General features: G+C 46.3%; 1 protein-coding gene across 4 annotated transcripts in view; it reads right to left on the bottom strand.

Annotated features, from left to right (window-relative positions):
* MYO9A (myosin IXA) overlaps positions 1–23,465 on the bottom strand; it is a 188,596-nt gene that overhangs the window by 3,143 nt on the left and 161,988 nt on the right. For 2 of the 4 annotated variants that reach the window (XM_050712936.1, XM_050712938.1), the window contains 16 exons: positions 23,033–23,114; positions 22,262–22,474; positions 16,313–16,425; positions 15,727–15,884; positions 14,408–14,631; positions 13,806–13,922; positions 12,926–13,114; positions 11,905–11,952; positions 11,065–11,176; positions 10,128–10,189; positions 7,187–7,379; positions 6,616–6,744; positions 5,710–5,815; positions 5,463–5,594; positions 4,059–4,182; positions 51–253 (listed from right to left, as the gene is read on the bottom strand). In XM_050712936.1, coding sequence (XP_050568893.1) covers positions 51–253; positions 4,059–4,182; positions 5,463–5,594; positions 5,710–5,815; positions 6,616–6,744; positions 7,187–7,379; positions 10,128–10,189; positions 11,065–11,176; positions 11,905–11,952; positions 12,926–13,114; positions 13,806–13,922; positions 14,408–14,631; positions 15,727–15,884; positions 16,313–16,425; positions 22,262–22,474; positions 23,033–23,114 — 2,205 coding nt within the window. Of the gene's footprint in view, positions 1–50; positions 254–4,058; positions 4,183–5,462; positions 5,595–5,709; positions 5,816–6,615; positions 6,745–7,186; positions 7,380–10,127; positions 10,190–11,064; positions 11,177–11,904; positions 11,953–12,925; positions 13,115–13,805; positions 13,923–14,407; positions 14,632–15,726; positions 15,885–16,312; positions 16,426–22,261; positions 22,478–23,032; positions 23,115–23,465 lie in introns of all 4 variants that reach the window. The other 2 variants (XM_050712937.1, XM_050712940.1) reach the window with 2 other exon arrangements.

Here is a 23,465-nt window from a genome sequence, read left to right as displayed (position 1 = left end):
AGGCATCGGGCATGGGAGTGAGCATGGCTTGAACTGAAGGCCAGACTCACTTTTCCTTCTGCAGGCTTTCGATCTGCTCGGTCAGCACCCTCTCCTCCTGCTGCATGGCTGCTTGCTGCTGCTCCGTGACGTCCATCTCCATGGCCTCCTCGCTGCTCATGGTCTCCTCAGGGACATCTGACACCGAGGGCAGGCGTACGGCGACAGGAGACGTTGGGCTGGGGTAGGTGCCGCGCCGTATGCGTCCTTTGCCCTGGAGATAAATGTCGGTGTCAAGCAAGCCCCCAAACAGGATTATTTGGCAAGCCTGCAGAACATCTCAGGTGCCAGCAGCTTTCTCCCCTGAGTGCTCCACTCCCAAGGAGCGGAGGAGATGGCCCCAGTCTCCGCTTGCACCCCAGAGGCTTCAAATCTCATGCCCAGCTGGGAGATGTACCAGGAGCACTCACCGCACTGGGGAAGGTCGAGATGAAGCCAATGCACCTTGACTAGCTACGCATGACCCAAAAAAAGCCAAGCACATGCTGCTTCTACAAATCTGGGCGGTGTGAACAACGGTGTTGGCTTTGGATGGAAGGAAATGCGGGCATGCACATGGGGACACTGCTTGTTCTTGGGGTGCTCACCCTCCCTGGCAGGGAGGTATCACAAGACTCAACACAATGGTGCAATGGGACAGTGGGTTGAAGAGGAGGGTCTGCTAACCAGGTGGAAAATGGGAGGAAGCGCTGCATGAGAAAACTGGGTGAGGAACAGCTGGAGAGCAGCAAAAATGAATGGTTGGGAAACATCTGTGAGCATCCTTCAAAAGTACAAGCCCCTGCAAGACACCTGTCAAATGCAGCGGTGCCAGAGCTACTGACTTCCACCTGCAGTTAAGGGGAGATTTAATGCAGCTGTGCCAGCAGCCCCCCTGTGCTGAAGAGCCCTGAGGAATCATGTATTTTTACTAGTATTAAAACTTCTGACTATGAAAATGGTCTCAAATAAGGGTATCATGGATGGAGGAATATTACGCATGCAGCTGGACTCTGCTTTAACTTTGGAGGAACAGCTCCACAGATTTGCTCCACAGGGTAAAAGAAAAATGCTGGTTTTTTGATATGAAGGATGCTGTGGAGTAGCTGCCGGGGCTCACACGTTAGAAAGATTTTAATCACGACTGAGTCGTAACTGAACACAACCCATCATTCGAATTCAGGATCCTGAGCTGACCAGGTCTTAGGACACCAGTGCAAGGCGGAAAACCCATCACTTGCCTCCACTCCACTCAAAAGCTGCTCTTGTCCTTCAACCGATCATTTTATTTCTTAGGTGGTGAATACAGATCCCCCTTCTAGTTCTTGCTGTGCTCTGCCCTGTTCGCAAGCTCATTGCAATGCATCTTCTCTTCCTATAAGGCTATCTAAGCACTGTAGCTGGGACACCTCTTGGTCTTTCTCATAACCCACATGCCCAGAACACAGTAAAAGAGACTCTTTTTTTTTTCTTTGAAAGCAAAAAACTATCAGAAACGTGAGCAGGGATCTTTCTTCAAGCTGCAAAGCATCCCTATACTGATGTTAATGGGACACAGCTTGTGTGGGAGGCAATGCTGAGCATTTCTTCCATCTGCAGTGTCTGTTAAGTTCTCCACCCCGTACAAATGCTGCTGCTTGGTGCTGAGACATGAGATTTGCTCCATTTTACCGTTTCATCTCCCAGTGTCGCACCCGGGAGATCTTTCTCCAGCTGCAGAGAAGCTTCTGTGCCCCAGAGCAACGTTACTCTGATGGCAACCTCATCACGTGGGCTCCTGAGCTGAGGCACAGCTACCTGAATCCTATTAGCAAAAACCCCTGAGCTCCCAAAGATCCCCAGCACCTTGTGTATTGCTCTCCCTGCCTACGGGGTGGTCAGCAGCGAGCGGATGCTGCAGTGACGACGTACACGTGGACTTTCAGCAAAGCCCTCTTCTCTCCCGGCTGCCACGAATGGAAAATTTCCTGGCAGCTCGGATGTGCGTTTGCTCACAGCACAAGGGCTTGCGCCTCCGCTGCTGGCTTTCCTGCGTCAACCAAGCGCTTGCCTGGGCTGAAATGAGGAAGGCCACACCACTTTCTGGTCTATTTAATATGTCTGCTAAGACTGGTGTTTGCTCCAAAAGCCCCTGAGCAGAGGGCTTGCAAAACAGTGTCCAGGGTGGCATGGTTCAAACCCAGGTCTCCTTTTCCCCAAACAACTGTGGATGCAGAAGGGTGGGGAGAAGCATCATGGGCTGAAAGTGGTGTAAAGAGAAATAGCTCCACAAGCTTCCCCCTCATCCTAGGGCAGTGTTTGTGGTCTGTGTCTATCCTATGTCTATCATGGTCTCACTGAGGAGCACATTGCTGCAGTGGTTCATGTTGGGATAGAGAGGTGAGGGAGGGGTGGGGACATTAGGAGCTGCTGGGTCCCCAGATTCATCCTGGGCTGTCCCAGCCATCAGGGTGCAGCTGGCCTCACATCCAGAGCCTTTTGGCATCTGGGTGGATGCCTCGCCCTCCCCACAGCCTGCGGGATTTACCCACCATAGCCAACGCAACGCCTTCATGGCACGGTGCCTAAATGCATCCCAAGCAGAAATCGTGGATGGAAGGGAAGAGTCAAAGAAAGCAAAAGTCAGAGAAGCACAGAATGGGAAAAACAAAAACACTACAGAAAAACAAGATGTGAGGGCAAAAGCTGCTTTTCACAGAGCTGCATGCAGGGGCGAGGGCAGCCCTCAGGGGAGCCCGGCAGATGCGACCGCTCCTGCTCCTGGGTGGGAACCGGCAGGTCCGAGAGAGGCGCCTGCACGGGGACAAGACAGGAACGTCACGGACAATGGCCGGTGGCATGGGGCTGGAATGAGCGGCGGTCACACACAATGGAGGGACGCGGCTGGCACAGAGCACCGTGCAGTTAATACATACCGGGATTGAACTGCGGGTTATGCTCATAAATCTAACTGCAATTAGTACGGGTTTCTGGATTAGAGAGGACATGAAAAGGAAAGCAGAAGGTTAGAGTGCACATGCCATCGCCCTCCAAAAGAACCATTTTTTTTCATTTTTGTCTTTTTTTTTTAACCGGGACGAGTGAGGCAGCTCTCTGCTGCATCTGCACCAGCGCACAGCCGAGCCCCAAGCTTGGCAAAACGACTCTGGGAATTGCTTGGGCTTAGTCCCAGAAGCAGCACCCGTGGTCAGAAGTGCCTCAAGGGCAACAGCGGGCAGCTCGGCCCCGTAGCACAAACCCAGGCCGAGTCTGTCCTGATCCCACAGCCAAAAAGCCAAATGTAGTGTGTGTCGGCAGCCCGCTGGTGTGCCGAGGCGAGACGGACCCAGACCCCGCTGTCGCTCACCCCAGAAGCATGGAAGCTCGATGAGATGGTTCAGGAAGGAGCCTTGGGGGAGCTCGGTTTGGGTTTGGAAAGCATTACTGAGCTTGTCTGCACCAAAAAGAGGACAAAGCAAGGCCGTGGTTATGGGTTGCTTCGGTCCAGGTCTCCCTGGTGTTTGTGCATGGGGTGACAGCAAGGTGGTTGTAAGCAGAGGGCAACCAAAGGCTTGATTCAACTTAGGATCCAATTGTTCAAGTGAGCAAAATAAAGCCTGAAATGTAACCAGGAGCCTCTGAGCTCAAGCGACTACATCTCCACAGTGCCTTCTCTCAGGCTTCTGGCAGACTTTTCCCATCGGCTTTGCTGGACTCTTGTTTTTGTAAAACTCCCTGAAAACGCAGGGAGCTGCCGTAGGGCTGGGCATGGGTCCTGTGCTGCCTGGGGTGGGATGGTTTGGCAGGTGCAAGGGGGCAGGGAGGCTGGAATAAGCAGGGGGAGGTACGGCAGGGTTGCTTTGAGTGAGAGGAGAGGACAGGAGAGAAGAGAGCATCAGAGCCAGAGGGAGGTCTGACTTTCCCTGCAGCAAGACAGAAATCCTCCGGGGCTGTGACGGGCACACCATGGGAACACCAGATCTCCTCCTGGCTGCAAATTCCCTTGGAGCAGGGAAGGAGACACGAGTCTGTGAGCAGCAGGGACGGGCGCAGCATCTCACCATCGACCTGCGGATCAGGGACAGGCGGCTCTTGGCTTTGTTCTCAGCGAACTCCAGGCTGTTGATGTCCTTGAGGCGAGCCTTGTATTTGTTCATCTGCTCGATGACAATTAGTTCTACGCAGCTGGGAGGTAAAGAAAAGACAAAATTGGTGTCGGAATGGATTTTATCTGAGCTGCCCCTCCCTGGCACAAAGATCTGCCTTGCTTGAGAGCTCCAGCATGCAAGGATGGAAAAACCCAAGGAAATTCCCTAAAAAGGGTGGTAAAGGACTTCAGATGGACCAAGGAACTTGGACTAGGGGAATTAAAGACCCCCAAGGGTTAAAGCAGAGAAACTCCTGCCCTGGGAAGGGAGGGATGGGACAAGGACAGGAAGATGCAAACCTGTGAAAGGCAGGTTGCTTCTGAGCTGCAAATGCACACAGACTTGTTTGCATGCAGTTGAGACAGTAACACAGCAACACAAGCTCATTTAGCTGTCTGAGCTGACTTTTTAATGCTGTTGGGATTGCGTTTGTGGAAAAAAACTTTCCATGTAATAAAATTACAGGATGTGCTATAGCTGAAGTCTACAAGAGAAAGTACAATGAAATCCCTTGCTGGGACAAGTTTAGGAGATTTATTCAAACTCACTCAGAGGTAGGCAAAGGAGTCTAGCGGGAATGTTTTTGGTATTTAAGGCCAAAAAGGGTCCTACCAGGTGGGTCTCCAAGCATGTTCTGGTCTTTTACAATTTTAATACACTTACTGGAGGCAAAAAACCTCTTTCAGTAGCCCAGCCCTTCGCTGGATGGTTTCCCACTACAGTTCGTCTCAGATGTCTTCATTATCCATTTTTAAATCTATTTAGTGAGCCAGACTGAATTTGTGCAAGTGCTTCACTTTTTGTAAAACCTTTGCAATTATGTCAAATACCTTAAAGAAATCTAAGTACACAGTATTGCTGCCTACCAAAAAAACTCATCTTCTCCTCAAAAAAAAAACCACAACCACAAACAAACAAACAAAAAAATCCCAGCAAATTAAGTAAGGATAAAGACTTAGTTGTCTAAATGAGATTAACCACATCAGCACAAACTCCACTTATTCCTGCTAAGATCTGCTGGGCATGAAGGGTGCAGAGAGCATGTTTTGAAATCCTGGAGAGCGAGTTGATCTGCTCTGGTGGATCCTCCCTTACTTAACAATCCCCATTAACCACCGCTTGGCTGTTAAGAAAACATTAAATACTTCCTTAAGATGCAGTTAATATGCAAAGCTGTACAGTGTTTGTCATTTCCAGGCTAAAGCTCTCTATTTTTGAGCCATCTGACGGTACTAAAGGTTATTGAGTCGTAAGTGGTGACGTGGCCACAGTCACAGAGCAGGAGCTGGACCATCCCGCCCAGCGCCACATCCTTACGTGGTTGTTTTACTGATGTCCTGAACGCTCTGCAGCGGGTCTGTCGTGTCGGGGCAGCGGAGGATGCAGGGAGCGAAGACGATGGCCAAAGCATTAGCTGACATTCGGTTGGTCTCTTCCTGGAGGGCAATCCTAAAAAAAAAAATAAAAAATACAAGGATTACTAGAGAAGCCAGGGATGAAGGCAGCTCCTTCACCTCTGCCACTGGTAATGAGGAGTCGCAGCCTCCCCACTGGTCCCGTGTACCTGACAAGGTGGAAGATGAGGCGCTCCAAGGTGCTCAGATGGGTGCGGGAGAGCTGGTCGATGACCGAGTAGACTCCCCGCACCGTCTCCTTCCTCTCCTGCAGGCCTGCAGAGAACACACCAGCCTTGTCACAGGCACTGCTAGAGTCCTCACTGCAGCCCCTGCCACCAGTAAGACATCTCCAAGCCCTGGGGGCTGCAGCAAGTGCTCTCCTCCCTCTCATTCCTCTCTCAGCAGGCTCTGTCTGCCCTCCTCGCACTTGGCACACCAGACACACTGATTTTTTTTTTTTTTTTGAAAGGGTTGTTTGTTACAGCTGGGAGCTGGAAAGTATACTGTACTGCTAAAAATAATATGTTTCTACTTCCTTCTCCTGCTTAAAATGGTACATTCTTCATGCTTACTATCACCATTTAAAAGACAGAACTGGAGAGCAGGTTGAAATCTGCTGAACTCTGATGGAAATGGATGCTACCAAACACAGGGCTGAACTGCCTGTGGCTTTGAGTAAAAACAAAACAAAACAAAACCTTACAGCAAAAAACAGACTTTGAAACTGGACAAATAAGACTGGGGAAAATCAGATGCTTTGGGACTGAAGAGCAAGCAGAGAGTTAGGCACATAAAGCAGCTGACATTTCCCTTAGGAAATGATGATCTGGAGATGATCTGTCCTTTAAAGATCATCTTATCCAATGCCTCACCATGGGCACGGACACTTCCCACTAGACCAGGTTGCCCAAAGCCCCATCCAACTTGGCCTTGAACACTTCCAGGGATAGGGGGGGGCTCCACAACTTCTTTGAGGGTGGTGAGACCTGGGAAGATGTTGCCCAGAGTGAAAAAATTCTTCCTTATACCCAGTCTAAATCTACCCTCTTTCAGTGGCAAAGGATGCTCCTTACCCATCGCCCGCAGAAACTCCTCGTACAGCTCAAAGGTCATGAGAGGGTTGGGCAAGTCTCGGAGCCACTGCTTGAAGACACTGGCAATGACGTGGATGTTGTAGTCATCTAAATTCACATTATCAATGTCTGTTCATTGGGGTTCAGCAGTGCATTGAGAAGAAGGCATAAAAACAAGAGATAACGATCAATATTAAACTGTAAGTGAAGCCAGTGTGTGGATAAGCTATACCTCTATGACAGAAAACATCCATGTGCCACCACACTGCATTCAGCAGCAGGAAATCTAGCATCTTATTTCAGCTTTACACATTAAAACTAGAGGAAAACACATTTTCCAGGGCAAGGAACCTTGGGTGGGATCAGGATTTCTTTTCTTGCTGGCACCATTTCTAAGACGGAGCTTTCCCTCAACTATATTTTTTTTTCTGCGTTGCACCCAAAAAGAACAAGCCAGTGACTCAAAAACAGATTTTGGTTTGAGCACTTGGTTGGAGATGTGAAAGCAACGCTTGCTTACACCAAACCTTGCCTTGGCAGAGGTTTTTCTTCTGTCTTTTTTCCCTTTTACCTGTATCTAGTCCTTGCCGCAGCTCCTTGATCTTGTTGGTGGACCCTGATTTTCTGTAAATGCCCTCTGTGTACAGCCCATGCATTTCTATGTAGTTGATCAGCTTCTCCACCAGCACTGGCACAGCTCGCTCCTCACTGGTCAGCCGGGAGAGCTCCACGCCGAACTGCCGAGACGAGAGCTCGGGATCATACTGACGGGGAAGAGAAAAATGCAAAAGGGCCTAAATGCCTTCCAGAAAGCAATGTGTCAATGTTCAGCCTGTTTCAACCGATCCAGGTTACCTGCAAGTCACAAGCCAAGGAGGACAGGACACCCCTGGACCTTAACCTCAACCTGATGTTTTGCTATTACCAGCAGCCTCATAAATGTGTATAGTCCCAGCTTGCAACACAAAATCAGACTCCGGGCATGCACCTGAAGTCATAAACATTTGGGTTTTCTTTGTTTAACCACCACACCGTGGTTACAGTGTTTTTAGCCAAATGCAGCTGGGCATGGTCCTCTCACCTCCTGCCCCTCCAGCACCATCTCCAGGAATGACTTCACTGCCCGAAGATGATGCACAAAGCAGACCTAACAAAATTTTGACACAAATACCCAGTCCCAGCAAAGGGAATGTGACACAGCACGCACTGCAATGCAGTGATGAGCAAGACGACCCTGAAACAGGTCACAGCTCCTCTTACAACCACTCCTACACCTTTGCTTTTCCCATTCAATGTTGTCCTTTCGTCAAAGAAAACATTATCAACCTCATGAGACGATGTGAGGAAGATGACCGTGGTATGCTCTGCAGCAAAAACGCCCCAGGAAGCGGGTGGGGAACATCTAGTCTCAGCTACCTGCTGAAATTCATAGTCTGCTCTTCTACCAGCCCACTTGGCTGCTGAAACCACCATCAGATGTAATGCCACAAATGCTGCAGCCTACTTCACTCCAGCGGGAAGTCAAGTAATTCAGAGACATGGACAAAGCAAGGGCAAAAGCAGTTCCACGTCCACCAAGAGAGATGAGCTCAGCATTTGCTCAAGCTCACCTCTGTAAATCTGGAGAAACAGATCCACTCCGGGAGAAGGTTAGAAAGCAGTTAACAAAATCAGCCATTGCCAGAAAACAAAGACATCCTTCTTAAAGCATAATACACAGCTTGTGGCACTCTGTTGCTGAAAACAACCCAAAAAAAGTTAATCCACCAAGCACAGACAAGCCAGAGCCTTCCTACAGAAGAACCTCAAACTGCCCAAAGGGAGACACTGTAAATTTATTTCCTCGTGGACTGCACAAAAACTTTCTTGTGCAGAAAAAAAAAAAAAAAAAAAAAACAGGAAATGAGAAGGTTCCAAGCATCTCTGAGCAACCATTTAGAGCTGCAATTATTTTTAGGTTTCATTTTTCATGGAGAGGAACAAAAAAGGACTGAAAGATCAACTTAGGCAAAATACATCAGTATCTCTTTCACAACATTTAAATAAGAAACTCACTTCAAGTAGTGCTATTTTCCTGCAAAATTCCCCTATTGTCCTGCAAAAATTTCATGGCCTCAGCTCCTTTCCTGCTCCATTTCTGGGTGGGTGTCATGGAACCATGGCCAAGGTGATGGGCTTGGACTGCAGACCCAAGAGCATGAGGACCAGCCTGTGAAATAGTGGCATCTAGCAAAGCCTAAAGGTCTCCTCCCTGTAAAGAGGAGGCTCTGTTGTTCAGATCTCAAATCACAGATGCAAAAGGTCTAAAAATATGCAAGGCAACATCTTTGAAAAAATCAGTGATCTCATTAAACTTCACAGATTTGTAGAACAAAACCTCAGAGAACCCATTCCCAACTCTTACAAAGGTGGACTGCCAGAAAGGGAGAAATTGCAGAAGAAATATTGTATCAAAGCAAATATATTCATATATACATACATATATATATATGCACATATATATATATTCAGATTATTCCTTGGGAAAAATGTAATCATAAGGCTTTATGGAGGCTGTACACCTGAGAAGCCTCTTAGGGTCTGATAAAGCTTTGCACACATTATTATCCTGCCTGCATTATTATTTTGGGGGCATATGCAGCACAAAATAAACTATTCAAAACAAAAAAAGAAAGCTTGATGACTCATTGTTAGCACGGGCAACCTGCTGCATTCATTCACTGTCAAACATATCCTTGAATGTGGTAAACAATACTTAATTCACCTCTAATGAGCAGAGTAAGTGCTTCAGCACCATCCACCCACCCTTCTCCTCTCGCTGTCCCCATCCTCAGCTGCAGTGCCATGGCTGTTTGGGGACTGTGTGGGGAGCCCTATCAGAGAGCAGCAGGGTGAAGAACAACCTGTATTTTTGCCTTTTGTACTGGGAACAAAGGCTTCAGCCTTGCGAAACTAGGGCTGGGGGTGCTGCAGCGGGTTATGCTTCTGGCTGTGGATTGCAAGAACCCCACCGGCCACAGGGGAGCATCCTGACCTTCTAAGAATAAACATAAAACCATGGCAGCCAAAACTGCAGCACCGCAGAACGAAAAAAATTGCGCACCATGAAATGCACTGGACATTGAGAGTTCTCTGTGTAGCACTGACTCTGTTCAAAAATGTTATCTTTTTATATCAACCACATTTTGAAGTACTCGAAAGCTATAAAATGAGGCAGCTTTCAATTATTCAGCATGGTTACAAGCCAAGAACATCACTGCAAGAGGTGCTGCATGACTGGGCAGATGTCTATCTTGATGCATCTCTGTATTACTACTGAATACAAGCAGTCACAGAAGCAGTGGCTGGAGAAACCTCCAGGGAGCTCCAGCCCAACCTTCTCTCGATGAAGGTTTATTGCCAGCATTGTACCAAGTTCTGTGCTCGTAAGTGTTTGTTAAAAAAGGCTAAAAAAGATTGGGATGACAGTCAGAGAGGTATTTAATGAGAGAAAAGGAATGAGAGAAACTTACCTTTTTGGAGCACTTGGTCGTGGTTTTAAGACAGCACTTCTTGTGACAAGCATATTTACATACTGCAACAAACAAAAAATAGTTTTTAATAATTCAAAACTTCAGACCTCTGCACAAATGTGAATTAAGTAGCTCTTCTTAGAATTTGTGCATGTCAAAAGCATGTTGAATTTGCATTCTTCAGGGGCCAAGTCTATATTAGATCGACTCAAAAAAAAAAAAGAAAATGAAGCCTTTAATTTTAAAGGCCCTATATTTAAGTTCCTGAAACGTTAAAAAAACAACTTGACAGATCAACTCAGAAAATAGCCCATGAGTCACTCTGAGCTATCAGACATGCGTATAACTCATAGGTTGGAAAGAGCACCTAATTTGTATTCTTCCTGCACTGGATACCAGCCTGAAACACCACAGGGCTGATATTTTCAACCTAATAAGAGAATCATTGAAAAAATTAAAATTAAAAAAAAATGTCTCAACCTTGCCTGTTCCTCCTCCACTTTCCTGGGCTCCCCAAAAGTTCAAGTACCCAGAGGTCAAATGGTCTAAGCCCAATGAACTTGTGATGGTGACGAGACTCACAGCATCCATCCCACAGGCTGAAGCCATGGGGTACATTTGCCATACCTGCTACAGACTCTCTTCACCATCCCTTCTGAAAGCACAACTTAAACGTGGTTTGAACAGTTTGAAGACTTGGGTTAATATCCGTAATGCAAAGCTCCCACGCACAGAACTAACCATAATGTAGGTTCTGGAAGGAATGCCAGTGGACTTCAGAAATCCTTAAGGTTTGTCTCAAAAGCTATTCTAATGTGAAAAATCCCAAATATTTGAGAGTGGGGTTACAGGAAACAGTAGCAAACACCTTTCAGAGCCCAGAACCCCAAGACTGTAACAGAAACACATGAAAAAAAGCCAAATGGAGCATGCTTACATTTACAAACAGAAGCCCTGTCCATTATCCAGATCAAGGAAGAACAATATTCACAGTAGGTGGGGATGCTGTACTGGGTCGCCTTAAAAATGTGCCCATTGTGCTCTTCCACCTGCGATGAAAAAGATTCAGTGGTGAGAAAAAGAGCTGGATGCAGAGTCTGCTGCAAAACAGGGAGCCCGACATGGCCTGCTCTCCAATGTGGGCTTTTACATAGAACCAGCCTGCTATTTGTGTTTCCTTTTTGGACCAATAACCCTGTGGACACCTCAGACAGAAATCCTGCCTGCATAGGAAACAAACCTTCCTGTAAGCAGGTTAGAAACCAGCTGCATTTGACTGTGGTTGACAGGTCAATCTCTTCATGTTGAAAGGCACTTCTGTGCATCCACTGCCCCTTTTTGCTCTGCATCTTTCCCAGTGCTATTATATCCTTTAGGACAAAAACTCTATCAGAGATGTAAGATATGCGCTAAGTTTACAAAGTAACCCAGAGCAACACTTTCTGCTTCATTCCCAGTTCTTCTATAATAATTCCTGACATTATATTTACTGTCTTGACTGATGTGGGACATGTTTTCAGAGAACAACCTATAGCAGTCCTTGATACGAACAGAAATGCTGATTTACAGGCTCTTGCTTTTGCCTACAGCCATTCACAAGCAAACTAAATTCACCTTGTCCATCTTTCTAGCACATCTTTTCAAGACTGCATATGCACTGGGATGGGATGTTCAGATCTCACCATAGGATATGTCATGAGCAGGTCTCTTATCACCTGTAATTCTGGCCAAAAGGACATTAATTCTTTAATGCACAGGCCCAGAGTGCTCAACTCACCACATCCGCTTCTTTTTTCCTTCTCTTTTTTCGTTCCGTTTTTGGCACCTGGTATTAAGAAGAGAGTCAAGCATATTTATGGGCAATTCCCACAAGTAAAGCCTGCAAAGGTCCCATATATAACTTTTTCTACCTCTTTCCAGCCCCATCCTCCAGTGCACCTGCGGCCCCATGAAATCCACTCCAAGAAATGCTCCTACTGCAACCAACCGCCCGGTGTTCAGAAATCCCCTGGCCAACTGTCACCATCTCCATCTCAGAGCTGGGATTAGCTGCTGCTCTGGCTCCAAGTCCAGCACCTGTGACCTAAAGCTCTCTGATCTCAGGCAAGACACTCAAGGGCACAGCACTGCAGCCGGAGCTGATGCTCAGCCTGCTCAGAAGAAATCCTGTGCAGAGAGCCTGGGGAGGACTTGCAGCAGAAGAGCTGGAGAACGGGATATTTGCTTTCCCTGTTCCACAAGAAACACCATCTCCCAAGCCCAGCCTGAGACCCAGGGGTGGTCCCTGCAGACAGCAGGGAGAAGAAAGCAAGGAGCTCAGGTTTGTAACAGACAGTGCAAGCTCCGACTACTTGACCAACTGCACCTAGACCCTGAGGACAGCCACTACCATGTAGCCTGCTCCTGCCACCAGACCAAGAGCGATGCATGTGGTCACTTGGGAAAAGCTCAAGAGACTAGGAAAGCACAACATCTCAGAAAAACAAGACGATGCTTTCACGCATCCCTCAAAGACGGGAGCTGCCTTTCCAACCATCCACAGATGGTTGCAGATTTGCCCTGGAGACAAAGTTCACATATTGGCAGTGGCCAAGACCCAGCTCAACCCAGATGTGAGCTCAGGCTTGCTGAGCTCAGTGAAACACAACCAATGACTCACTCCTCTTGTGGTGGCTTATGTTGTCCACCCCAGCTTACAAAAGGAGAGAAGACAACAGACTTCAAGGTGTCTGCACAGAGCACAGCCCCACAGAAAGAGAGCTCAAAATCTGCAAGGACCTTGAGAAAATGCTGGCTACCTTCACTGCGGTGTAGTCCAGGGGTTTGTACTCTATCATATATTCGTCCAGGAAGACTTTGAAGGTATTGACCCAGACTTTCACTGGAGACTCACTCCAGTCCCTCTGTTCAAGCCTCATGGTCTTCTCAAGGATCTGCTCGAATAAGGCGTACAGGTCCTTATAGCGGATGCTTTTCCCATCATCCATCTTTTATAGAAACAGAAGCAAAAAGAAAAAGGATTTTTATACACATCAGACTGCCTCTTCTGCTCCAGACAATTATTTTAGTTTGACTGGCTTCCAACTGCTTGGGGAAAATACAATTATGATTAAAAGAAAGAAAAAAAATATTTAATGGAGAATTGTTTCATGACCTTTGTCAGGGTGGCTTCTCAGCGCACAGTGCATAAGGACAGAAATCTAGGCAGCTGCTGTAAGCCAAAAAAAATGACAGATCAAATATTACCACAGAGGGAACTTTTCACGCAATCTGGACAATAAAATGGCTTGGCTCAGCAATCACTGCTAGGATTTGGAGCAGCAGAAGAGCAGAGCACCACATTCCTCAGATGTTCACAACTCACAACTTTAACCCACAGGTTTCCAGACAAGTTGGGTGTCAAATGGGAGTTTATTGACTTACTGTCATCTCCCTTTGACTGAGAGCAAGCTGTACGGAAGGGACTAGAAATCTCTTCTCAAAGTATACTGAGAGCTGGCTAATGAGGAAGCATTAGTCCAAGTTTACAGCTTTGTGGGACTGAATACAAAGGAAAAGCATCTTCCCTTTGGGATAAGGAGACCAGGAATAAGGCTCAGCAACATCTCTACCACCAGGACTCACAGCATCTCATTTCTCCTGGAGGTGGAAGTTCCCACCTGCTGTCCAGGCACTTACCGCTAACGCTGAGGAGTAAAAGCTGAAGATGTTTTGTCGGAATTCCTTCAGCGCTTTCTTGAACACTACATCCACCAGCGTGTCCTTCTTGCTGTCCTCATTATCCAGCTCATTCATCTGGGAAGAAACCAAAGGGTGTTATGCACCGATGTGACTGTGCTGTGGCAGAGCACTGCATTAGGTGGAGCACTACTAAATGAGCAGCTGCTCCACCACGGGCAGGTGATGTTAAGAACTACGTGTGTCTACAAGGCAGTTTCTCCTGCATGCAAACTTAGCACGTAAAAACATGAATGCTTCCCTGGAGCCTTCAGCTTCTGCCCTCTTGGGTCACCCATTTCTGATGCCACCAGGGGCTGCTCAAAGCAGTGGAAGTACCAAAGCTACTGTGCTCCCATAAAACGACTGTGCTGTGCGCGCACAATGCACCCATCTTCTTTCCCAAGCCTGCCCTGGTGCACACTTCGCAGTTTTGGGAGTGCAACTAAAGCTCTCCCCAAGGTGGATTATAAGTTTCACCTTGCTGCCTTCAAGATAATACTGTTTTGTTGTCTCCATCCGCTCCCTGATGATTTAGCTGGAGCGGCAATGACAGGCATTACCTTTTTCAGGAGAAACTCATCCATGCTCTTCAGGTCGCTAGCACTGGTTATGATCTGCAGGGAGTCATTCTGCCATTGCACGGGCTCCAGAGCCACGTTGCTGATTTTGACGCTGCGCTTGCGTTTCACTTTGGGAGAGGGCTCCTTGTTCTCCTTAAATTCCCTCCGGTAGATTCCTGACAGCTCAGGACTCCGCGGGGGTGTCAGATGGTGAGGACCCAACTCTACGGGTGGTAATTAATAAAGAAGAAAACAAACAAAATGCAGATTAGTTAACTTGCTCTCTGCCTGACCAAAAATGCTGTAGCAATGTTTGTTTGGTATTTGATTTCACTGAAGCTCTGCAATATGTTTTGCTTTTCAGCATCTCCTGAATTAGGTGAGATAAAGCTGTAAGCAATAAAAATGCTTTTCTCCATGCTCCATGCATGGCGTGAAAGAGAAGTAGGGTTTGTTCTCAGGTAATAATAAAATTCTGTGGCTCCAGATGAATTCTCAGTAAGTAAAAAATCTAGTGTCATCTCCCAGAGCTGCACTGGCAGCAAGATGGGAAGGTAGCACAACGGAAAAATAGTCCTGTCACTAAAATAAGGAGACAGGCTTCAGAATAAACCTGCAGAGGAGAAAAGTACTGTACAGCGCTTATAGGAAGATTAAATGTCACTTCTCCATTGGTTGCTTCCTCTATCAAGAGGGGAAATATCTGTTGGTGTCCAGACAGCTGCCTGGTGGATTAGCTCCACAGTGGAAGATGGAAGGTGCTGGTGACAGCACACAGCTGGCTTCAGGGGGTCATTCTGAAGAGTATGTCCTCTGTCCTTGTCCCCTGCCTCCCAGAACAAAAGTGACAATCCCTACTTGTAAAATTTCATAGAAATTTTGAAAGAAATAGTATTTGTTTGGTTTGCCACATACTATCTTTTCTGAATGTTTTCTGAATTCCTCCAGACCCATTTTGTGCCCTAGCATCTAACTTCCTTGCTGCTGTTTCGTGTTCGTGTCACCCATGAAGGCAAGAGAAGTGAACCAGCTCGTCACTTCTATTTGTGCAGTTTTCCAACTCATTCTCCTACACCATCCTCAGCTACACCATACAATCATACATGATATTCTAATTTACAGGTATCCTAACCCTACAGATAAACGAACTTATCAGTTCTACATCTTAACCCAAGCCACCATACATGGGGCTACACTTAAAGGTAGTGCAAAGCCAGGCTTAAAACAGCTACACATTTTATCTCTGCCATGACAGCAAATGCAATTTCTCTGCCCCTTACAACACATGTGACCCTGCTGTGTGCTTGCCCAGCACTCACCTTCACCAAGCTGCAAGCCAGAAATCACCTCTCTGTTGGGTGCTTCTTGCTCCGCGTACAGCTCCAGCAGCTCAGACTGTGTAGCAAGCTTCTCCCGAGGGGTCTTCTTCTCCCCCTGCTTTCCCTTCACCCAAAATCTCATCTTGGCTCGTTGAGGCCTGGAAATAATTTGTGGAAAGAACTGCCTTAACCGGGAAAGTGTCCTTCAAGCCAAAACCACCTAAAGTCTCCCAGACCTTCATGTCCTTTTAGTAGGAGCTAAATGTGTACAACTGCTTACAGGAAAACCAGGCTATTTGTCCCCAGGAAATGCAGGAAACTCCAAGTTTCATGTATGCTGTTGGGTGGTTTGGGATGGGATGCCTGGCATATGGCTTCAAAACTTTGTTGTGACCTGAACTTTATCGCCCCTTCTAACTGGGTGTGTTCGTGGTCACATATGAAGAGATGTGACGAGTAACTCATTCTGATTTTGGCTGGTTGAGACAAAACCACCAAGCTGGGGACTAGTGCAGCTCAGCAGTGTGAAGGAAATCAAAAAGGGCTCAGGGTGGACTCGTCCCCCAGCTCCAGCCACGTTCCATACCTCCCGTCTGGGGCCAGGGTCTTCTGCGCAGCCACCAGCTTCCCGATCTCCCCCTGAGACATGGTTTTATGGAGTTTTGTTTGGCCTTCCCCAGAGGTGAACCGCTGCACCGTCTGTAACAATTCAAGGATGAATCATTCAAAAATGAGACAGTTCTTGGAATTCCAGAACTCTTTAAGCAAAAATTAGACATTTCATCTGTTATGAACGAAATCTTTATTTCTGTCTGCCTACAGGTAAAAATCTATGTCCCTGTCGAGCTAGCTGCAGCTCCTTCAACTACAGAAATATTTTAATGGCTTCTAAAACAGAAGGACATTTCTCTTACTCCGATTCTATCTCGAGGTCCAACCTTCTTCCTCCTTTAGCAACAAATGCTGGAAGTCGGTGTGCACTGAGCCACAGGCCCTCATCACCAAGCACGCAGAACTGCTCAGCCACCTTGCCCTGGGCAGCCCAGCTCTCTGGCCAAGAAGAGCCCCGTTAGCCGCAATCGTTAGCCACACTTAAGTGATTTGTGGTGTTCCCCACCTCAACCTTGTGCCTGCCATTAGCCTCCGTTGGAGACTTCGCAGAAGGAAAAAAAATAAATCTTTTTGCCAAGGACACATTAAAATGTACCCTTATGAAATAAGAGATTAAGCAGCTTTAATACAAAGGCTCTCTGCCTTTGTCACCTCTTTAAATGCCCCTGGATCATTTTTAAGGGTGACAGGAATTTGCAATAATCAGATGTTAACAGGGTTCCATGAATAATAATATCTACTAAGTTCTAAAAATGTGGCTTTAAATTATTCTGCATTATACAATGGTAAGTTTTGCACCATTTGTATTATCTTGCACTCGGTAGGAAACAAGGCAAGCGATGGTGCTTTCCTCCTCTCCCCAGAGGCTGCAGAGGCCACAGCCATGACGCTGTATTTTAATGACTAGCAGGTGCTGTCCAAAAAGCATGTCCCAAGAGGCAGCAAAAATGGAGATGTTACCTTAGTCCCTCTCTTGTCACACGCTCACAAAGCCTCCACCACTGTGTTATATGAGCAATGTTTTTTATCTTGGGAAATATTACTAAAAATCTCTCTTTGTTTACCTAGCATGGAGGAGGAAGCCATCCAAAGGCAGCCTGGCAGTGCGCAGCCCAGAAATATTCTTGCCATATATAATATATATATATATATATATATATATAATATTTTAATACATTTTGGCTCTTGGAGGAGAGCCTTTCAGCACAAGGAAAGCAGGGAATCAGGCTGTATGAAATGATTTGGGAGATCTCTTCTTCAGCTTTCCCTTCACATAGATGTTTCAGCTGAATGCACCATGCTTTTAAGCATTTCCTTTTCACCAAAAAAAACATTTCATATAAAATTCAATAAATTATGGGCTGCAGGGCAGTCACATTTACCACACTTACTCTCCCATTCTTTATTTTTCACCCCTGTACTAACCTCCCTGCCAGCCAGGAGATGGCAGCACACAAGGAAAAACTGCCACTGCAAAAGAAAAAGCTGCTTTCATCAAAGGGTTTCTTGTTCCTGTTGTTCTTACATTTAGGTGATGATTACATATAAATTGTGGAGACTTGCAAGGGAAAAAAGGACCTTGAAACCCATGAAAGTGATTTCCATCCAGTGACCCTATTAAAATATTTGCCCCCATGATATAACATCTGTAATGTACTTTTTAGACAAAACTGAAGGATTTTTTTTTCTTATTATCAATCAAAACATGATACAAATCCTGTTCTTCATCAAGGGGATATATCCGTGAGCCAAGGACCAAAGTTAAAATGACTCGGGGTAATTAAATAACTAAGGAATAACTGGATGCCAAATAATACAAGCAATGAAGTACTTGAATATAGAGGAGTAATGGACATTGTGATTGCTCTGTGCAGGCAATTTGGCATGTTTTCCTGGAATTGCCTTGGCTTGTCTGAGAGATAAGGGGACGCATTTCAGGGCAGAGAGGGGAAAAAAACTCTGTGAAATTCTGTTGAAAAGGGCTTTTTGTAAAGCAAAACGCAGCAGGGACATCACTGCCCACTGGATGTTAATGGATAGGGTCTGAAAACGGTCCTCGTCTTTACCAGCGTGGAATAAAACTGTAGAGAAGAAATGCTCCCTGACATCAGAGCATATGACAGGATGCAAGTGATGTACAGCCTCGTCATTAAGACTAAAGATAAGGCTTTGGACTCACTTTCATCCCATGTAGACGCCTCAGAGACTGCATGCCTCTCTCTGAAGGCAGGCTTTGTGGGGAGATGAGACTTCCTACCAGACCTCACCTCCCTGTCACCCTCTGGCCATTACCACTACAATCTCTCCCTGCTCTGCCCCTATTTTTGATCTATTATACATCAGTGTTTCTTCTGCTACCACTGCAAATTCTCCAGGCTTTGAAAGAAGGACTGAAGGCATTTTTGGCATGAGACCCTTCTGTTTGAGGGACTCCTCCAAGAAGTTGTGAAGGGCAAGGTCCTCAGCTGGATGGGAAACCTTCTCAGCTCCCAAGACAAGCCCTCTTCCATGCAGGGAACACCACAAAGCACCATGTGCATGCAAACCGCAATATCCAGGGGGTCTGTAGTCATCCCATAGAGCAAAAGGGGACCAATTTTTTTTTTTTTAACTCTGAAAGAACAACCTCTATTTTGCTTGCCCATGCTAGAAAGAGGCCAAGCGAGATGACTTGTCCCAGCAGGCAGCAGTGCTACGTGCTGTGTTGAAGGGCTTCCTAAAGTGCAACGCTCCCTCTGAACAGCTGAGGACAAGAGCTCTTCTTCCATGGCTGGCTCTTCAGGGATGCTTGGGATCAGCTGGTGACAAATGACAGAGATACTCAGACTGCTGTTTGTCAATTCATGGCTTTAGTACGGAGGTTGAAGCAAAATATATCACTGCTTCATTATCCAGGGCCCTCTCTAAGAGGCTCTGCTGAAGGGAAATATATGCGGAAGGTATTTCTGGTGCGGTTTCTTTAACCAAGGCTTTCTTTCTATCTGCTGGAGGGAAGTTCTCCAGGCATAGGTGCAAAACACAAGTGGTATTAATATGCACTGACCACAGCCAGGAGCTATTCCTCCCACTTGTACTTGTCTCACGGCAAGGCAGGTACATCCTTGGCCAAAAGACTCAAGCAACCTTTGAAGGCGTGGTCTCGTCAGGAAGCCCTTGCCCTTTATCCTTAAAGACAGCTTGGCTCTTTGCAGATAACTGTACCTTAAGCAGCCAACTTGTATACTGGTGCACCTTGGACTTCAGCTCTGGCTGAAGATGCTCTGGGCTACCCTGCACTTAGGTCAGGAGCATCAGTCTCTGGTGGCCCCGCACGTACCAGCTGGTGACACTCAACCATTGACTTAGTGGTCGTGAAACCAATGGGTAAAACAGCCGGGTTCGCACCAGCACAGCTGGAGTCTCATCACATGCTTAACTTCACAAAGTCACACTTGATCTCTGTTGTGTATCCAGCAGCCCTCGGCCACTGGGCAGCACATCAAAAGAGGCTTTTTGGAAAGTTGTAGCTGGGGGCAGGAACCTTATGAATAAACTATTCACTAGGAGGGCAACCAGCCTGCGCGTGGCAACTCCCTGGTGCATCTTCATGTGAGCATCACAAGACATGAGGGATATGGTTACACACACATTCACCTACTTGAACCCAAACCAACATGCACCAGTACTGTCCTATTATAGGCTGCTTCATCATTTGCAACACCCGAGCAGGCTCTGCTAATAAATATGAATAAGCAGCTGGATTTTGCTGCTTTAAAGAGCTCTGCCCTACGGGTGTGGCGATCCTGACACAAAGAAGCCACAAGCCAAAGAGCTGGTCTCAAACCTGCAATACAGAATACAGACGGAAACACTGTACATGTGGTCAAGACATACAGACATACGATACCACTGGGCACACAACTTTACAAGCAGCGTTTGCTAGAAAGCAGAACTCAACCGCACAAGGGGTTGCGTCAAGGCGAAACCACTGGCTAAGCCTGACCACCAGTTAGAACTAGAGATGGAGCGCAGAGAAGAGGGATACAGGAGGATAGACGGTACAGTTGGCACCTACTACTACTTGCATGCAGTGAGAGCTGTTAAACAAAGTGAGCAGAGGCCCAGGAGCATCTCTAATGAGTGGCATGAGCCAGGTCCCTCCCAAGGATGGAGTTTCCCAAGCATTACCCCAGCATCTTTCGCGTCTCAGCAGAGATTGCCAGTGGAAAAGACTTCTATGGCTAAAAAACTAGGGCTTTGTAACAGGGTAGCCTCCAGGAACACAGCATGGCAAAGCCCAGGACTCTCGCCACGCTTTTGAGCTGCTGCTTCCAGCATTTCCAGGGACCAGGTCCATGTGCCATTCGACCAGGCAGCAAGACTGCGGCAGAAGGAAGTCCAGATGAAAATGCTGGCATTTAGCATCAATCAAGGAAAAGTTTGTTGCCTTCTTGCCAAGGCTCCCTCAGGCTCCTGGCTGCACGCACCAAGCATTTACAGAGGGACACTCCAGGCAAGCGCTGCTTTCCTACAGGTCCACACGTGGTTTTGGACCTACACCTCCAGATTTGGCTTCCTGTTCCTCCCTATCTATTTTTTTCCCATCTTAATGGAGAGTCTTTGGTTCTTTAGTGTAGGGAAGTTGAACACTTTCTTTCTCATTGTGTCTTCAAATGCGTGCCTCAAGTGAATGTAAAGGTGCAGGATAGGAGGCACTGCATTTTCATGTGCAAGTTTATTTAAGCTGACTTGTCATCAAATAGGGGACAAAAAATAAAAGCTGGTCCTGATATTACTCCTCTGTAAAATTCTCCCTTTCCTGTTATAAAAACAGGGAGATGAACTAAAGCACAGCCAAGTGAGTTCAGTTCAAAGAGCCACGTCTTTCAATCATGTTTCTGCCAGACAGCACTTGAAGTATTCCTGGCTCAAAACCCTTGAAAATTTATCATGAGTAACCTTAAAAATTCAGGGAATTTGTGAAACTCTGCCCCTTCCCAGTGAGGAAAAACGTGTTGTTTATAATAAAAACTGCTAACAGAAAAGTCACGAAAAGCCCTCCTTAGCCATCTGCCTTTCTTGCAAAGGCAGATTTTAGGATCACACGAGATATTTGCTGGATCTGTGGCAATGTGAGCACTTATGGCACAAGACACTGCCTTGGGTTTATCTGCACATCTACGTGGACACCTCTGCCACCTCCTGCCACAGAAAAACTGGGAGAGAGGTGGAAGTCACTGTCCTCTTCCACTCCTGAAACCTCTCAGTTCATGGTTTTCTGAACACAGCTTATCCAGGCTGCCATCTCTCCTTGACAAAACCACTAACATGCTTTTTCTCTTTTTTTTAAAAATCATGCTATGTTTTATTGCCCAATTTACAGGTTTTTGTTTCTCAAAGACAATATCTGCCAGTATTACTCCAATAATTGAGGACTGAATAATCATCAGATACCCTAGGTAAGGATACCAAATTAAAAGTTATAGGAGGTGCAAGGTTCATATTGTTTTCTTTGTTCTCTGTTACTTTTTTGTCCAGTGTTTGCCTTGATCTTTTCTATGCATTTCTGTAGATAATTTTGCTAGAGCCAAAGGATCCTAGTGGGACTTTGTAATGGAGGTAATCCTAGTTAAAAATCCTAGTTAAAAAAACAAACAAGGTAGCTGTGCAATGAGTTGCAATGCTACATAAAACCTATGGAAACCATGGAAGCTACTCTCAAATCATGCCAGCAAACATCCCCATGGTTGACAGAAATTCAAATAATTTCCCTTTCTGTTTTGTACTCATTTCTGCTGTGTTCTCTGAGTTTACCCATCTACAACATCCATGTGAGTGGGAGAAGAAGCAGTGTAGGATCCGTGCAGCTAAGGTTAGCAAAGAAATGCTCCCGCAGATCTGCTTGCTCCCTTTTTTTTCCAGCCCCAACAAGTTGGAAAATTACCATTTCGGAGTCACTGTAACAGGCCTGCCCGAGCCGGGCTGCAGGCCCTGTCTCAGGATGAGGAGGTTGGTCAGAGGAGAGAAGGAACTCAAAATTGCCATCGTAATCATCTTCCTCCGTATCCCCCTCCCCATCAGCAAAAGTACCTCTAGTCAAGAAATCGGAGCGCGTCCGCGCCATGCGGGCTTTCTTTTTATGGGTCGGTCTGGGAACCTGCTTGACCAAATGATAAAACATAACAACAACAAAAAAAGGTTTTAAAAATAAAAGGAGATTCTATAAAAGGAGATTCTACAAAAGGAGATTCTACCAGTGTTTGGCATCATAGCGTAGCTCAAGTACAGCCTTACAACATCGCTGAGTAACACTGCACTCCACAGAGGACACACACTATTACATGTAGTGCAAAAACAACCAGGAAAACAAAAGCCAAGACAGCACGGAGAAAATAGGACAATAATGGATGTTACTAAAATGGACATTAAAGCAAACAAGACGAGACTGCGTATTACAGTGTTTGCCATCAGGACTGCAAGATCCTTTTCATCCAGAGCAATTCTGTGCTGCTACCCACTAATGCTATGGGGGCTTTTTTAAAGAGAAGGTGTGAAAGTTGCCTTAGTGTGACATCCCCCCCATCCCCAAGAGCCCTGTGCAACCCTTGTGCTTTATACTTCTCCAAAGCACTTGAGGGAAAGCTGGCAGAATAAAGGTTTGGGATTTTTTTTCCCCTTTTCAATTAAAAGAGAAAATAAGAAAGCTGCAACTTACCTCCCCTCTGCCAGACCCAGGCATCTTAAATGGCTTCCTAGTTAGCTCACCCTTGGGAAGGCATTGATGACTTGCTTCCCTGCTGAAAGGCAACAAAACAGAGACGTTTCATTTTCTCTAAAAGCTTTCCCACTGCGCCAGCCCAGCTCTCAGCAACGCAGAAGTATGCAGCCCGAGCAATCAAGAAGAAATCACTGTTTGAGGTCACAGGTTTTCAGAACTGCTTCAAATTCTTCGGGATTTGACTTAATACCAAAGGACAAGAAGATATGAATTTCTTTTTGCCAGAGCTGCACTCTACCCTTCATGGTGGTTACTGATGGTATCTTTCCAGTTCTGTATTCTGAAATGTGATTGCTCTGTTGCAGCATTAAAATTTTTAAGTTCCAGACAAACTAAAGATGAGGATTTTTGATGTATTTTTCCTTTTCCT

The sequence above is a fragment of the Cygnus atratus genome, chromosome 11 (genome assembly GCF_013377495.2).
Source record: "Cygnus atratus isolate AKBS03 ecotype Queensland, Australia chromosome 11, CAtr_DNAZoo_HiC_assembly, whole genome shotgun sequence".
Lineage (NCBI taxonomy): Eukaryota > Metazoa > Chordata > Aves > Anseriformes > Anatidae > Cygnus > Cygnus atratus.
Note: the sequence above shows the minus strand (reverse complement) of the source record. Positions and strands in the feature narration are given on the sequence as shown.